A 16,503-nucleotide genomic window follows, 5' to 3' on the forward strand; every position below is an offset into this window, starting at 1 on the left:
ATGGATGACACCTGTGCTGCCAGCACAGCTGCTGGCCCTGCCACCTGCTGGGGAGAAGGTTGTGAGCTGGGGACCCCAGTCCCTGCTCTCACGATGCGTGCAGACTAGTTGAGAACTCAGTTGTTACACACATTACTGCCCTGATTGACTAGCTAATCGCCAGTCCGCAAGGTGCTCCCTACTCTGCCCACTCCTGCTTGCTGATTCCATTCTTCCCTCCCCAGCCCAGCCCAGCCCACCCCAGCTCCGCCTGCCTCTGCTCCTGCTTCAGATAGTCCCAGGATTTCCCCCCAGCCTTCAGCGTCAGCCTCAAGTGGTTGCAGGGGGAAGGCGGGTACTCATGGATGTCTCTGGCTCTCACCTATCCAGGACCACCCTGGGGAGGCCACTGGACGGGGAACAGAGGGGTCAGTCTGCCCTCGTGCTTGCAGCCAGAACACGAAGGGTTAACGTGCACCGAACCGAGCTAGAGGAAATGAGGACGAGGACAGGGTATTCCGGTGGCCCCCCCCCCCCCCCCCCCGTCACAGGGAGCTGCCTCCCCTTGGGCACAGCACTGTGCTGTGCCAAGAACGGAGGCCTTACAGGGACTCGCGGAGAGGAGACTCAGCACCTCACATGACAGGTCGGTTTGGGAAACCCGATACCAGGAGCTCAAAACAGATCTTTATCAACAGATTGCTCTTGAGTGGTGCAGTTCTTAAAAATATGCTGCTTGTTTCTTTTTATGATGATAAAAATAACACATGTTCATTGCAGAACGTTTGGAAAACACAGAAAAATGTGAAGCAGCAAAGGACCGTCCCTATTAACACACAGGAATCTTCCCTTCCAGCCTTACACTTGTTGACGGTAGAATGGCCCCACGTGTGTGTGTGTGTGTGTGTCCTGTTTTATCACTTTATGTTACATCTCAAGTATTTCCGATGTGGTCAGTCTTTGGCAAGAGGATCTTCAGATTTCACCATACTGGGGATATATCACACTTCAAGAATTTGAAGTGACCTCTCGTCACTTCTATTACTGGACGTTCGGGCTGTGTCATCTTGGACTGTGGTGACCAATATGGTGCCACCTCTGTGTCTCTTTCCCCGGGACAGATTCAGAGTGTGAGATCACCACGTCAACACATGTGATCATCTTTCCAGCTCGATGCACCTACCAGAGAGTGGTCCGGGATGGGCGGCTGAGGCACTGTCTCCAGCAGGAGGTAACACGGTCCCATACACTTGGCCCAGCACCGTCAGGCTGTGAAAGCCATCCCAGTGCGCCTGACCCGCCCACGCCTCTTTGGGTGTCTTACATCTCCACTGGCTTACCGTGTCTATTTTTCCATCTGGGATTTATTTTGGGAATGGGGTGCCGTAAGGTCATGCTCCCCTCTCCCCCAAGTAGTTTACCAACACTCTCAGGACTACTACTGACGGTGCCTCCTTCCCCCCACGGATGTGCTGTGGTGTCTTCATCTTAGAGCAATGTTTTCTGTGTGCAGTATCTCCGCTTTCTCCGTTGTGGTCTGTTGACCTGAGTGAAGCGTATCTTGGGGTTAGAACCACGTGGTTGGTGGACTTGGGCTCTATAATATGATGTCTTCATATCTGAAATGTAAGCCTCTCCATCACTCTTCCCCGTAAATCTTCTTGTGTATTGTTGTTAGTTACCTGTGGCTGCATGACAAATGGCCCTAAAACCTGGTGTCTTAAGACAACAAACACGCGATCCCACGCAGCCTCATGGCCCTGGGGCACTTGAGCAGGTGCCTCTGCCTCAGGACCCGTCCTCAGCTGGCACCCAGGGGTCAGCCGGACTGCAGTCATCTGAAGGCTGGACTGGGGCGGGAGGCCTCACTTCTTGCCTGCACGGGCCTCTGTTACCTGCACGGCCGCAGGCTTTCCCCAGAGAGAAGGGAGCGACGAAGATGGGAGTCTTCATGACCCACCCGGAAGCGAGAGCGGTCCTTTCCGGCCTGTTCTGCAGCCCAACCCGGGAGGGATACGCAGGATGCGCTCTCAGGACGGGGGGCCCTGGAGGCCCTCTTGGAGGCTGGCCTCCACGGCTGCATTTGTTCACTGTTCCTTTCATATGAACTTCAGAGTCATTTAGAGGGAGGAGGAGGAGGAGTGGGGGAAGGAGGGGAAGGAGGGGAAGGGGGGGAGGAGGAGGGGGGGAGAGAAAGGGGGAGGAGGGGGGAGAAAAAAGAGGAAAGGGAAGAGAGGGAGGGGGAAGGGGGAGGAGGGGGAGAGGGAGGGGGAAGAGGGGAGGAGGAGACGGGGGAGAGCCGGGCTCCGCATCCAACCTGCACGTGTTGGCGGCGAGGGCGGCATCTCTAACACAATCACTAGCCCTGAGAAAGGTGACGTTCCCTCCCCACTTTGGCACAGCCTCGTTTTTCTTCCTATCTGTCCCGCACACATTGACGGGGCCGGGATGGGGTTTCCTTTCCCCGGTGTTTTGCCAGCTCACTGGGAAGCTCCTGGGCTTGGCACTGGTCTGCTCGCCTCACTGAAGTCTGCAGCTCCGCACGCCTGTATCTGGGCAACGGGGGTTTCGCCAGCTGGCCGACAGGCTTACGGGCACCGAACAGGCTTGGAGCTGACAGTGTGGCCTTGCTGGGGTCAGCCCGACTCCGCAGGGATCACCTGCTCCCCTCAGGGGAACTGCTGGTGGGCTGGGGGTTTCCAGGCCGCTGAGCATCAGAATCGCCTGGAACGTCTTAAGGACAAAAATGGCTTTCCCAGCACCGGACCCAGAATTCCTGGGGCTGCTCCCGGGACACTGGGCTTCTGTACAGCCCGTAGGAAGCAGAGTCTGCAGAAGAGCATCTGGGGAGTCGCCCCTGAGAGCCCAGCACAGGCGCCCGCGCCCTCTCCTTCCTCCCAGGCCTCAGAGCTGGGTCCCAGCCACCACCTCACCCCGCTTGGGGCAGTTCCACCGGGACCCCAGGTCTTCCTGGAACCCAGGATGGTTGTGGGGCGCCCCCTACTGGCCTTGGCCCAACCCCACCCCAGGGACACTGAGGTCCCAAGGCCCTGGAGGGACTTGACCAAGGCTACAGGGAGTGAGCAGGGACCCCCCCCAAGTCAGGTGGCCCCCTGCGCAGTGCTGTCCTGAGCACCCGGGGCCAGCACCCCCTGAGGCCAGGTCTGTGTGCACCGCGCACCCCCTCCCAGCCCCCTCCGTTGCCAGGCCCTCGAAACAACAGGGTCGTGCAGGCGGCGCGAGAGGACGAGGGAGACATCAGAATGTCGGCCGCCTTCGGCCGCCAGGGCTCCCCAGCCCCACCCTCAGAGCCGCACCCCTGCCGGGTCTGGACGGCAGTGCCCTGGGGACCAGCCGTCATATAGCTCCGGTGGTCACACTCGGGGACCAGGAGCCTGGAGTTGGCGCCCTGCTCATTAGAACCTGCTCCACCGCAGGACAGAGACGCCTCCCACGTGGGACTCAGTGCACCCTCTCCATGACCCCCGGAGAGGGCAGGTCAGCACCACAGCCCATTTTACAGATGAGGACGTGGAGGCTCTGTGGGGCTGAGGACATTGGCTCTCGTGTCTGGTGGAGCTGGGGACAGGGGGCTCGGTGCCCACCCAGTGCCAGGACTCTCTCAGGGCACAGGCGGCTGTCCCCTCGCTGTGGGCACGGGAGACAAAAAGCACAGTGAAGGCCGGCTGGGAACGGGGGTCTTTATTCGCGAACTCACGTGTGGGCCGGGTCCCCGGGAGGGCACAGAGCCTGAGCCAGCGGCTCCTCCCCCTCCCCCCTCCCCTGGGCGTCCGGCTGTGTGTTCCATCCAGCAGTGAGCCTGCCACCCACCAGGCTCTTCAGGCAGGCAAGGACCCTGCAGGGGACCTCTGTCCCAGGAGGTGTGACTGCAGGAGGCGGTTCCCAGAGGAAAGTTCTGGAACCCCCCCCCCACACACACACACACACTGCCTGCTGGGGCAGGCACAACTGTCCTGTGCTCCTCCCCCCAAGCTCCCTTCGCTCTGGGCCAGCCCGCCTCGGGCCCATGGCCTGGGTGCGGGCCACCCTCCGGGGGCCAAATCACATCCGCGGCCAGCCATTCGGGGCTTGTCCCTAGAGCCCCCGGTGCCATGTTCGCTCAACACCCTGCAGCACCTGGGCTGTCCTCTGAGGGAGGAGGGTGCGGGTGACACGGGAAGGGGGGGCCACACAGGAAGTGGCTGTGCCTCGGAACCTTCCATCTGTATGTTCTCTGATCTAACAGCGCACATCTGAGGGTGGGGTGACAGCCGCCTGTGCCCAGAGTCTCCTTCAGACACTGGTTCTCTGCGAAAAATCCCTTATGTCCCTGCTCCCCCGAGCCTGCAGGGGGGGCCCTGCCGCTGCCTTGGGCCGTGTGGCCAGGGCAGCTGGTTAGCTGGAGGAGAGGACAGGAGGCCCAAGGGAGGCTTCCTTTCGGGGCCCGGGTCCTCTGGAGCGCCCCGGGGGGAGCAGGGCACAGCAGCAGAACGTGAGTCTGTCAGTGGGGCTATACTGACCGCCGTGGGCCTTGTCTCTGACCCAGAGAATTCGGGAAGGCCTGACGGGAAAGCCGCTGGCCCATTGAGTCAAATCCCATTCTCTCCAACCCCCAGCTCTGTCATCTCACGACGGAGACAGAGGCCTGGGGAGGTGAAAAGGCATGGCCCAAGGTCGGCAGGAGGCAGACAAAGGCTGTGGACGTGGCCGGAGCCACCGGTGCTGGAGACGCGGAGGGGCGTGACAGCAGGCTACTGGGCCCTGGAAGGAGAGCCCGAGGGGAAACCAGGGCCAGCATCCCAGGGGCCTGGAGGACACCGGGGCGACGGCCTGGAGCTGGAGGGCAAGGCCTCTAACCTCAGGGCCGGCTGGGAGGCAGAGACAGCTCCTCCGTCCCTGGTGAGGATTCTGAAACTGAAACTGAAACTGACTCGCATAGCAGGGGTGGAACCCGGCAGGGGTGGGACTGGACGTGGCCGTCGGCACAGCGAGTGAGTGTCGTGTGGAGTGTCGGCCAGCCCGGCCTCGGGGCCCACCCGGCCACCAGGCGGGGGGCAAAGGAAACGAGCAGGGAGAGCCAGAACCCCTTCCCACGCCCCACTCCCAGAGGCAGGCTGCCGGCCGGTCTCAGTCTCCAAAGCTGAACATCTCGGCTTCTTTCTCCTTCCAGAAGGCGAAACTGCGGTCGATGTAGCCACAGATGTCCTCGCTGTTGAAGCTGCCCCGCTGGCAGCCGGACCCCGGCCTCTGCGCGGGGGGCTCGGCGCTGCTGCTGGGGGCGGCGGCGGGGGGCAGGGGCCCCAGGGGCGTCAGCCCCGACTTGCGGCCGGGCTCCGCGTCCCAGGCGGGACCTCGGCTGGAGCCGAAGAAGCGGGCTTTGATGTCCTCGAAGCCGTCGGTCCAGGCGCGGCGGCCGGCGGCCACCTCGTCGGTCACGGCCTTGTGGAAGGCGCGCACCGCGTCCCAGCCGTGGGCGCCCAGGTGCTCGAAGACCTCGAAACACAGCAGGTGGCGCATCTTGCGCTCCTCGGCCGGCAGCTCGCACTCCAGGAGCCGGAAGTAGCCCAGCATGAAGAGGTCCAGCGTGAGGCCGCCGTAGGGCACGGGCGCCCCGTCCACGTGGGGCAGGAACTGCTCGGGGGACAGCGGCCCACGGGGCCGCCGGCTCAGCCGCCGCAGCTGCCGGGCCGGCACGTGTGCCATGATGGCCTTCCAGTTGCCCAGCAGGTGGGCGATGACGTGGCGCTGCTGCCACAGGTGGCCCAGCCGGGGGCCCTCGCTGGGCGGTGGGGGCGGCAGCCCAGGGCTCCCCGCCGCCGCCTCCCGAGCCGGCGGCGGCGCGGCGCGGCGGGCCTCCAGGGTCCTGCAGGCCGCGGCCTTGAGGGCCGGCGCGTAGGCCGACTTCTTCCAGTGGCTCAGGAAGAGCATCACGATGCGCTCCTTGCGAAGGCTGGCCAGGTGGGCGCCGGGCGCGGCCCCCGCCTCCGACGGGGCCTCCTCGCAGCCGACGCCCGGGTCGCTGGCCTCCTCTGCGTCCCCCGGCGCGGGCGCCCCTCCCGCGGGGCTGCTGTGGGGCTGCGGGGCTGCGGGCCGGCAGCCTCTCGGGCACCGCCCGGGCGGGGGCGGGGCCCCCGGCTCCCAGGGGCCCGGGTTTGGGGCGCAGGACGGGCCCGGAGCGGACTCGAAGTTGCCGCGCAGGGATCGCACGGACACGCCGCACTGCTGGATCTCGCGCTGCGCCTCGCTTCTCGGGGGGCCGGCGGGGGCCTCCGCGTGGGTCTCCCGCGGGGGCCTCCCCTCGCCCTGCACCAGCCCGTTCATGCCCTTCAGCAGCAGGGACATGCTGCGCACCAGCCGGGCGACGTGGCCGCACCAGAAGGGCAGGGGCTGCTCGCCGCGCTCCGCCTCCGAGGCCCCCGAGGGGCCCTTGGGCTCCGCCGCGGGGGCGGGAGCCTCCTCACCCTCGGGGCCGGGCGCCCGGGGCAGGAAGCGGCTGTGGACGGTGATGCTGACCAGGGGCGCGGGCAGCAAGGCCTGCAGCTCGGCCGCCAGGCGGCCCAGCTCGCTCTCGTACTCCTGGCAGCGGCGGCGCAGCTGCAGGTCGGCGATCTGCTTCTCCAGGTAGACCAGGTCGTCCTCGGTCAGCAGCTCCCCAAAGGGGCCCAGGATGGCCTGGTGCGTCTGCGAGTACCGCCAGGCCGCCTGCTCCGCGGGGCCCTCGCTCCCGCTGTCGCCCTGGAGGCGGGGAGGCCGGGTCAGCAGCGCCCCGAGCCCAGCCGGCAGAGGGCACGTTGCCCCCCCCCAGGGTGGGCTGGCCCCCGGTGCTGCCACGGACCCCGGCCCAGCCCCTCAACTCCAGCTGGCCCTCGGCCGGACTTAGAATAAACCGGGAGGCTGGCCGGCCCCAGTCCCGAGTCTGAGGCTCCGGGCAGCCACTCTGCCCTCTGGGCGCCCCGTCTTTGCCCTCAGAACGGGGTCCCTCTGCTCTGCTCTGCCACGCCCACATCCTAATCTCATCTCCTCAGCGTTTAATCCAAAGGCTCTCCTCTCCTCAGACCCCTCCCTGCCCCTCCCGCCAAGCTCCGGAACCTTCTGCGGTTGGGTGGCTGCTTCTGGCTCTCTGCTCTGGGCTCTCCTGCTGGCTGCCCTCCCCTCCCCCCGGCGCTCAAGGCTTATGGGACAGGGACCCCGAGCTGGCCCCCTCTGGGCTCTGTGCCAGCCGGATTACAGCTCAGGACCCCCTGGGGGAGGAGCCCCATTTCGCAGGTGAGGGGCCTGAACCAGCACCTGCTTTTGCCCAGAGGCCTGGGACTGTCTGGCCCCGGGCAGTGCTCTGCACGACTAAGTTCTGATTGCGGGGCCCAGCGGGGGGCCCAGAGCACGGAGCAGAGCCTGCGCCGGACGAAGCAGACAAAACCGGATCCCTCCAGGGTTAAGACTGGAGCTACTGTGCACACGACAGCTAGGGGGAGCCCGCTACTCTGCTCAGATTCCCAAAGGCTCCCCAAAGGCCTGACACTGAGCAGTCCTGTAACATCCGCCCGCCCGTTCCCTCTCTGGCCTCACCTCTGTCCGTCACACCTCATTCACTGCACTCAGAGGGACCAGCCTCCTCCTGGTCCTTGGGCTGCCCACTCATGCCTCAGGACCTTTGCACTTATTTTCTCTCTGCTTAGAATCACTTGTCCCAAATTCTCGCAGGGCTCCTCTCTCCTTTCTCTCTGGCCCCTGCTCAAGGCCACCTCCCCAGACAGGCTGCCCCTGAGCACCCGTATGGAATCGTCACTCCCCTTCCCCCTGCTCTGCTTCTCTCCATGACACCTGGAATCACCCTCCCTGCCCCCCACGCCCCATCAGGTGCCCAGTCACCCTGTCTTCCCTGCTGGAACGTGAGGGCTGGGAGCGCAGGGCTGGTCTCCCTCACTGCCTAGAACACGGCCTGACACGAGGTAGAGGTGGGATAAAAATGGTTACATAAAAGGACACGTGGAAATAACACCTCTAACCAGGTGAAGAAGTTCCCAGCTCCCTGATCTGGTTCAACTTCATCGTCTGGCAGAGGAGGAAGCTGGGGCCACAGAGGGGCACGCAGTGGGGCGCCCGGTCGAGGTGCGGGCTCCGGCCCCGCACCTTCCGCGCCCACCTGCCAGGACGGAGCCTTCTGCCCCGCCTCCACGCTCTACCCCTTGGCCCCGCCCCGCCCCACCCCTCTCCGGCAGGTCCCCGCCCCCTGCCCCGCCCCGCCCCCTCTCACGCCCCGCCCTGCCCCACCGGGCCCCACCTGGGCCTGGGATTCGGGGTCTGCGCCCAGGCGGGCTTGCAGCTTCCGCACCATCACCTGCCGCTTCCACTCTGGGATGGGTCGGCCGCGCTCGTCCTGCGTGGGCACCAGCCAATCGAGGTCGCCCGAGGGCAGCCTGTCCAGGTGCAGCGCGGCCAGGCAGTCTGGGGCGTCCCCCGCCGCCATCTCCTCTCCCTGTGCAGACTCGGGTAGGTCACTCAAGTCCCTGAGGGGACCTCCCCCCCCTGCCCCGGGACCGGTGGGGAGGGCCACATGGGGTGAGCAAGGCCCAGGGAGGAGGGGGTGGGGACAGGCCAGAGAGGGGTGGGGAGACCCAGCCTGGTAAGCGTTGGCTTCTGAGGGCAGGGGCCCCTGGTGTTCTGTGGGATCCAGGTATGTGAGTGGGGCGATCTCTGACTGAGAGAAGCAACCCCGAGATTCTTCCCTTGTTCTATATATGGCACAAGAAGTTGCCATGTGGATGGGCAAACTCATTTGGAGAGCAGTTACATAGGGAAAGTCTGGTGGCCAACTCTGAACTGCAGGACTTGTCAGGGCCTTTAAAATGCTGTGTGCCCTATAACTCTCCAAGAGGGACAGCGCCATGCAGCATTTGCCAAACTTGCACCGGACATCTCAGGGGCTGAGAGTTCCTGGCACCCTTTCAAGGAAGGGGTGGGTTGGATTTATAAAGGCCTCAGGCCCAGAAAAAAAAGGAGAGAGAGGAGCTGGCCTCCTCCAGTGGGTCCTGGGCTGGGTGGGAGCCCCCGAGGAGGAGGACAGTAGACTCCAGGCCCCCCACCCCCACCCCCCCGCCATGGACAACTGCATCTCTGCCCTGGAAGTGACCTGGCTGGGCCACACAGAATACTGATGAGAGGCCAGGTGAGCTTGGGGGGTTGGCTGGGGGGCCTTGGGAGAGGGACGAGGAGGCAGGAGGCATACCGCGGGGACGGCAGTGGCGTCGGTGGTGACCCTTGGGGGTGCTGCGCAGGTTATCTGCTCCCTCGGCAGAAGTGGGTCATGCTGGTCAGGCCAGGCTGGGCTGGGAGACTCTACTGTGGGGGGGAAGGGAAGCAGAGTCAAGGGGCTTCCCGAGAAGGCAGGGGTGGGGGGTAGAGAACCCTGGATCTAGGGCAGAGCTGGTATTCCTGAAGGACTGCTAGACTTGCAGCCAAAGTTGCAGCCAGCCGCCAACAAAGCGCCCGGGGACCCGGGGTGCTGGACCTCTGCGGGCGCCTGTGGGGCTTTCCTAGCCTGGCCAGTTGGAGAACCTGAATTTTAGCCCCTCACCCGCCCCTGGAAGGAGCCGGGGAGGGCACAGGGTGGTCTGGGGACCTAAGGCAGCCCCTCCCAAAGCATGCCAACATGCACACCAGGGCCACACCCTGAGCGAGAAACAGGTCCTGCACCGCACACACGCACACACTCCTCTGTGGGACTGTATAACCACAACCCACTCCACGAGATGGTGCTAACCCTCACAAATGTGGGGCCTGCTGAGATTTTTCGTGTTCCGTTTCAATTTTTTTAATGTATATTTATTTTTGAGAGAGAGAGAGAGAGAGAGCATGAGCAGAGGAGAGGCAGAGAGGGAGACACACGTCCGAAGCAGGCTCCAGGCTCTGAGCTGTCAGCACAGAGCCCGACGTGAGGCTTGAACCCGCAGACTGTGAGATCGTGACCTGAGCTGAAGTCAGGCGCTTAACCGACTGCGCTACCCAGGCGCCCCTCCGTTTCAATTTTTGGTAGAACGGCCCTAATTCCCTAACAGTCAGCGGCCTGCCCTTGCCAGTCCGTGGACATCCCACCTGCCGGGGGCTCCAACCAACAGCAGCAGATCCAGAAGCGGCCTGGGCCCCGGTGACCTGACCTTTGAGATTTACCTCTTTGAGATTTACCTCTCTCCGGACAAGCCAAGGCCCAGGGAGGGAATGAGGCTGCCCAAGGTCACACAGGCAGGACGTCCAGGCCCTGGGGGCTCAGGGCTCACGGAGGGACCCCGGAGGGCTGCGCAGGGGGCCAGTTAATTGTAAGTGTCCATTACGGAAAATGTTGATCCTCCCTTTAAAGAAGCAACCCAGACAGTAATGGAAATTTGGGAGAAGCTGGGGGCTGGGTGGTGGGAGGGATGACCCCAACTGTGTCCTGGAGGTCTTGTGGGCCCGGCTGCCTGGAGTCCACTGCTCTCCCAGCCCCCCCCCCCCCCAACGGACCTCAGAGGCGGGGCCAGCAACGCCCACTCCCCCGCGCCTATGGTCCAGGCCAGTCTCCCCTGGAGACGTGTACTCACGGGTGGGGCTCCTGAAACCCGAGCCCCTCATTCCATCCTCCGGGGCGTGCCTGGCAGCTGACAGTGGAGGAGGGGGAAACGGTGGTGGCGGTGGCGTCATCAGGAGTGGCACCTGGGGGTGGACACGGACCTGGTCAGCAGGAGGCCCCAGTGAGCCCTGGCTTGGGCCGCCGCATGACTGGTGGGGTGGAGGGGGCATCCGGCAGGCTGGCCGTGGCCCAGTCTCCCTGGTGGGGGAGGAGGGCATGTGTATCTCGGAACGGGGCTTGGAGAGGGTGAAGTGCGCAGGACTGAGGTTCTGTCCTCCCGTGTCTGCCCACCCCTCCATGCCTGGTGACCAGGACTCCTCGCGCTCCCCATGTACTTGTCTCAGTGCCGTCACTCACCGTGCCCCCGCATGTGGCCACCACCACCGGCAGGTGAGCCCCCCCATCTAAAGGCCTGGCTCAGCCTTTCTCTGGAACCAGCTTAACGCGGCAGCTCCAGGTGCTGGGTCAGGGCCAGGTGTCCAGCCTGTGCTTACCTCTCTCTGGCCTTATGAGACATGCGTGCACACACCTGCACCCGTGCACATGTGCACACACTCACACATGCGTGTGTATACATGCGCACGCACACACACGTGTACACAACCCACATGCACGCACACGCACATACACATATATGTGCACGCCCCCACATACACGCTCATGTACACGCAACCCCCCCTCCCTGACCGTCCCGGACTTCCGTGCTGAGACAAAGTGCCTCGAGGGCACCCCCCTCTGAGAGGAGAGCAGAGTCCCCACCAACGGGCACAGAGGGAAACCGAGAGGCACTTGGAACACTTCTCAGAGCCACAAGCAGGGGCTGTGGGGCTGTGGCCTCACCTCAGAGCAGTGGTGTGGTGCCCAGGCCACCCCCTCCCCAAGGCCACTTGGAAACAGAGAGCACCAGGGAGCTTGGTGGTTGGGGAAACCCAGGCCCGGCACTGCAGGGACACCCCAAACTCACCCCCGTAGCCTGCCCCATGTCCAGGGCAAGGCACAGACCTGCCTCTGGCCACCTCCCCCGCCCCCAGCACTGACGGGTGGCAGCCGAAAGAGCCTTTGACCTGGAGCTCTCTCCCCAGCTCAGCCCTGAGCAGCCTCAGCTTTTGGGACCGACTGACAGAAGCCAAGACTTCTGGGCCAGCTGACTAGCCAGCAGGAGACACGGGGCATGCAGGCCACTCTAACAGCACAGGGGTGCCAGCAGGGGGACAGTGCTCACCTCCTTGCCCCCTGCGTGTCCCTCCTTCGGCAGCAGAGAAATCACTTTTTGGTTTAAAGATGAAAGTTGAAGTCCGGCCGACGCCGTCTCTTGGACGGCAGACCTCGGGGCCCTGGGCAGCGTCACGGAGGCCCTTCTGACACCTGATTGCCCCGGCTCGCGTCTCCAGCCAGTCGGACCACAGCCGCACCCCCCTCAGCACCCCACCCTGGCCGTCAGACTGGAGCTCCTCACCCCTCCTTCCGCGGGCAGCGGAGGCTGGACACGCCTCCAGGTTGGGGCTGCAGAGAGCCCCGAGCAGGACAGAGGACATGGTTCAAAACAGCCCCACGTGGGATGTGTGGCCTGTGGCCGGAGGGTGTCTGGAGGGTGTGGCCCATGTCGCAGCGCTGTTTGATGCTCTGCTGTCTCTGTCTTAAAATCCTTAATCATTTTGGGGACGCCTGGGGGGCTCATTCGGCTGAGTGTCCAACTTCGGCTGCAGTCGTGATCTCACGGTCTGTGGGTTCGAGCCCCACCTCAGGCTCTGTGCCGACAGCTCGGAGCCCAGAGCCTGCTTCGGGTTCTGTGTCTCCCTCTCTCTCTGCCCCTCCGCCCCTGCTCATTCTCTGTCTCTAAAAAATAAATGTTAAGAAATTTGTTTAAATAAAAAAATAAATTTCTTAATCATTTTTGAATAAGCAGCCCCAAATTCGTCGTGCGCTGGCCCTGCATGTGATACAGCTGGTCCTGCTGGACAAACCCCTGGGTCACTCTGAGTGTCCCCTTGCTCACATCCTGATCCCACCTCCCTGCGAGGAGGCACTGACTGACCTCAGCTCGGCGGTGCCCTCAGGAGAACCCCTGACCCGCACCCGAGTGTCTCCAGACGCTCCATTGCTCTCCTGTCCAGGCCCCGCGGCCCACTGTGGCCACTGGAAAGGGACACAGCCTGAAACCCCGTCTGCCCAGCCACCACGCACCTCACACCTCAGTCCTCGCGGGAATCCGTGTGGAGATCCCGGGAGCCCCGGTGGGCTGGGGTGCGTCCGCCAGTCCCCAGCCCGGGAGGACCCGCAGAGACAGGGGCCGGGCCGCGCACGGGAAGCTGCAGCCGTCCTGGGGCTGTCAGGACCTGTGGCAGCTGCCGCCCCGGGGAGAGCAGGAGGTGTGGCATTAATATTTGAAGGCGGAGGTATCGGGTGGCCAGGCGGGCTTGGGGTGGCTGTGGGATCCCTTACCATGCACCTTAACCCTCCACGGTGCAGGGGAGCAGACCCTCCGGGGATGCGGGCGGGACAGATCCCTGGGTCAGACAGAGGGATCCTCTGGTACAGAACCCCTCTCCCACAGCCCCCCGGGGAGCAGACGGGGAGACAGGATCAGAGAGGGCAAGGGGCTTCCTCAAGGCCCCAGAGCTGGGATGCGGGAGAGCTGGGATCGGAATCTTATTTGAGCCCCTAGTCCTTGCTCCGGGAGGCCCTCGGATCACTGCTCCTTTGGTCCAGGGGCATCAGCAGTAGAGGAGGAGGCAGATGGGTGGGCCTCGGGGGGCGGGGTGGGGGGGCTGGCGCCGGCTGGGTCTCTCGCACTCCTTCCACGGATGCAAGTTCTGACTGCATTTCTAGGGACAGACCCAGAGGAACCTTGTTGCTCCCAAATAAAATGGGGGTCCCCCAGGCTCCACCATCCTTCCCCCACCTCCTGTGTGCCCGGTAGCCATCTGGGCCCATATCACATCACGCTGGGACCCAATAAAACATGATGCTTGCTCTCTGCAAGGTGCATTGGACCCGGGACTCTTGTGCCCTCTTCCAGCATCCACGACACAGACGTTTGCTGGCTCACGACCTTCAGGCAGGGTTGAGTCAGACCCCAGACCCTGTGGCACAGCTAGAGAGCCTGGCCCTGTGGTCTGACAGAGGACGGCTGAGCCCCGGGGGCGCCCGCACCACAGGGTCCCCCTGCTGCCCGGGGCCCCTGCCCCGCCAGGACTCCCCCTGCTTCCTGCCCCTGCCTGGGAGCCCTCGGCCCCTCCGCTCTCAGGGGTGGGGGGCACAAATCTCCCCACCCCCTGGAGGACTGCGGACTCAGCTCGGGCCACAGTGGCCTCTCAGGCAGGGGGAGACGAAAGAGGCCGGCAGTTGGTTTGAGGCCCAGGGAAATGGACTTGGGCCCCAGAGTGGCACCTACAGCCTGGGAGACCTCGGGGCTGAATCCTGCTCTACCCCTCACCAATGAGAAGCGCTGGGGAGCCACTCCCTGGGCCTCGGTTTCCTCGCCTGTAAGTCAGGAAGATGAGGAGTTACGGGGGGCGCCTGGCAGGACCCGGCACCGGTAGGGCTCGGACCTGATCCCCGTGGTTACCCTGGAGAGGCGCTCACCCGGAGTTCTAACCGGGTCCGCTGTGCAGCTTCCCAGGTGGCGGGAAAACCGGCATCCTGACTGACCGAAGCTGCCCGGAGCCGAAGGAGCACAGATACTGGGTCCCGACCTCTGTGTCCTGCTGGCAGGACAAGACTGTCCCCGAACCGGGCAACTGGCCGGAGGCCGGCAGACATCTGGGCCTGGGCTGGCGCCCTTCCCGCGGCCTGCTGTCTTTTCCTGTTTTCGGTGAGATTTGAGCAATGCTGTGCCCGCCATGCATTATACATAGAGGACAGCTGTGGCGAGCAGGGTTACAGGCCTGTAATGCCACCCGGGCGGAGAAAATCATGACCCACAGATGGGTGCCGGACACCGGTCACCATGGCTGAGATTCAGTTACTGGCCGCACAGCCAGGCCCCACCTCTCCCTGGAGAGGAGGCTGTCCGAGGGAGTCCCTTGCCCTCTCTGGGCCTCAGTTTCCCCAGCCGAAAGGAGAGGGTCCTAGAGTCCTTCTGGACCTAGGGGAGGGACTTAGCCCCCACCGTGCATCTCCTCTGCCTTCACAAGGCTCTTCAACCCTGTTTTACAGATGGGAAAACTGCGGCTCGGAGATGCTCAGAACTCGCCAGTGCTACCCAGCCAGAAGCAGCCACCCCAACCCCGGAGGGAGGGAGTACAGGGCTGGGGGTGAACAGGACAGTCTGGGTGCTCTGGAAGGTGCTAGGGGGTGCGCCCCTCCCCTCCTGGAGGGCCGTGCTCGCCACCTGAGGCCGCTGTTCATCAGTGCCACCACCTGACCAGGACTTCACTCACACCCAGCCCTGCAGCTGCCGCCCCTGGAGCCCCTGCCCCACCCAGGTCAGAGAGGCCCAACCCCTCGCTGTGCAGAGCGGTGCCTGAGAGCCAGGGGGGCAGACAGACCTGGCCCAGGCTGAGGTGGGGCCTGGCCTCCCTGAGCCGTGGGCAGGGCCTGCCTCGCCCCCACCAGCCTGGTCTTGTCCCCCGGGCCACGTCTCTGGAGACCCACGACCTCCCCGGGGCCAGCGCGGGCTGTCCTGTGGTGCGGAAGACGACAGCTTTTGCCTCTCCTGAGCCCAGCACAGGAAGAGGCCGGCACGGCCACCTGTGGATATTGCGTTTCCATCAATATTGCATTAGGCGCACAGCCCCCACTCCCGGGCCCCGGGGCCCACAGCTGACACCCTGCCCTCCCGTGGGGCCAAGCCTGCGAGCGCGAGGCAGGCGGCCTGGGAAGGGGGACGTGCCAGCCACAGGCGAGGGACTGGCCTGCTGCCCTGGGCGCTCAGCGAGGCAGAAGGGAGGCTCTGGTCCCCCCGAGTCCCACACAGGCTCCCCCAGCTCCCCGCAGACACAGCAGTGAGCCCGGGGTGGGGGGGGGGCCACACAGTCGGCCCAGGCTGGTTGGGGGAGCCCCCAGAGACCAGAATTCTGTCTCGAATCCTATGGTGATACCTGGGAGATGGCCAGGGCAGCCAACCCCCCCCCCCCCAGCAGCTTGGGACGGGCCGGTTCTCCACGGCCTGGGGAGTCAGGACACACCAGAACTGCCGGCCCCCAAAAGAGCTGGGCAAAGAGGCCAGGGGGTTCGGGCAGCTGTGCTGGCACCTGGGGATGGAAAGCTGAGGTCAGGGTCGCTGCCCCGACAGGCTGGGGACAGGCCGGGGACCCCACCCTGAGGCCAGGCGGGACCTGCTCCCCGGCAGCCGAGCAGTGCCCACCCCACCTCCTGATCTCACCTTCCGGGCTGGCCCCAGGAACCACACAGGGACACACAGGGGCTGCGAGGGTCCCTGAGGGCCCGGACACTCCTGGCTTGTGGCCTGGGAAGCTCCGCCCACTACACCGGGAACCTGCCGAGCCCGACCAACTCCTCGAACCCGAGCCCAAAGGCAACATACATACATCATTCCGCAAATAAATTACTTCAAGCGGTAAGTTCTCGTTTCTCAAACCACAACAGCAGGGCACTGACATGTGCCCCAGGGCACCCGAGCTGCCCCGAACCGCAGCGAGCCTGGGTGTGGGTTTCAGGTGGCGGTGACAAGAGGCTCCTGGCAGGGGCCAGGTGAGGACTGTCCCACAGGCCCAGGGCCAGGGAGGCCTGCAGCTCTGCCTCAGTTGGTCCCGGATGCTCCTGAGGGAAAAAGAGGCACAGCAGCAGTGCCACAGTGAGACCTGGCTTTGGGGGGCGGGGGGCAGCTTCCCCGGTGGACCTCAGGCTCTCACCCGGAAATGGGGCCAGGTGGTCCCAGGGACACCTTCCGAAAGGGTGGCCACTAAAGGAAAGTGGCAAGAGCTGTGGCAGGTGGGGACTAATCTGTCACAGCAACT

The 16,503-nt window shown here is 64.3% G+C and overlaps 1 protein-coding gene across 1 annotated transcript; it reads right to left on the bottom strand.

Annotated features, from left to right (window-relative positions):
• Positions 1-3,655: 3,655 nt before the first annotated feature.
• ESPNL (espin like) lies at positions 3,656-10,702 on the bottom strand. The gene is made up of 4 exons (XM_040450498.1): positions 10,554-10,702; positions 9,206-9,318; positions 8,261-8,455; positions 3,656-6,714 (listed from the first exon to the last, which is right to left on the bottom strand). The coding sequence occupies exons 1-4, from the start codon at positions 10,651-10,653 to the stop codon at positions 5,107-5,109; spliced, it is 2,016 nt and encodes a 671-aa protein (XP_040306432.1). The 5' UTR covers positions 10,654-10,702; the 3' UTR covers positions 3,656-5,106.
• Between the last annotated feature and the right edge of the window lie 5,801 nt (positions 10,703-16,503).

The sequence above is a fragment of the Herpailurus yagouaroundi genome, unplaced genomic scaffold (assembly GCF_014898765.1).
Source record: "Herpailurus yagouaroundi ecotype Mexico unplaced genomic scaffold, PumYag 202, whole genome shotgun sequence".
In the NCBI taxonomy this organism is placed as follows: Eukaryota; Metazoa; Chordata; class Mammalia; order Carnivora; family Felidae; genus Herpailurus; species Herpailurus yagouaroundi.

Coding starts and splice junctions, on each gene's coding strand:
- ESPNL (XM_040450498.1), bottom strand. CDS start 10,653: ATGACGCCACCGCCACCACCGTTTCCCCCTCCTCCACTGTCAGCTGCC. Junction 9,319..10,553: donor GGGTTTCAGGAGCCCCACCC/GTGAGTACACGT, acceptor TCCCCCCCACAG/TAGAGTCTCCCAGCCCAGCC. Junction 8,456..9,205: donor ACGCCACTGCCGTCCCCGCG/GTATGCCTCCTG, acceptor GAGTCTGCACAG/GGAGAGGAGATGGCGGCGGG.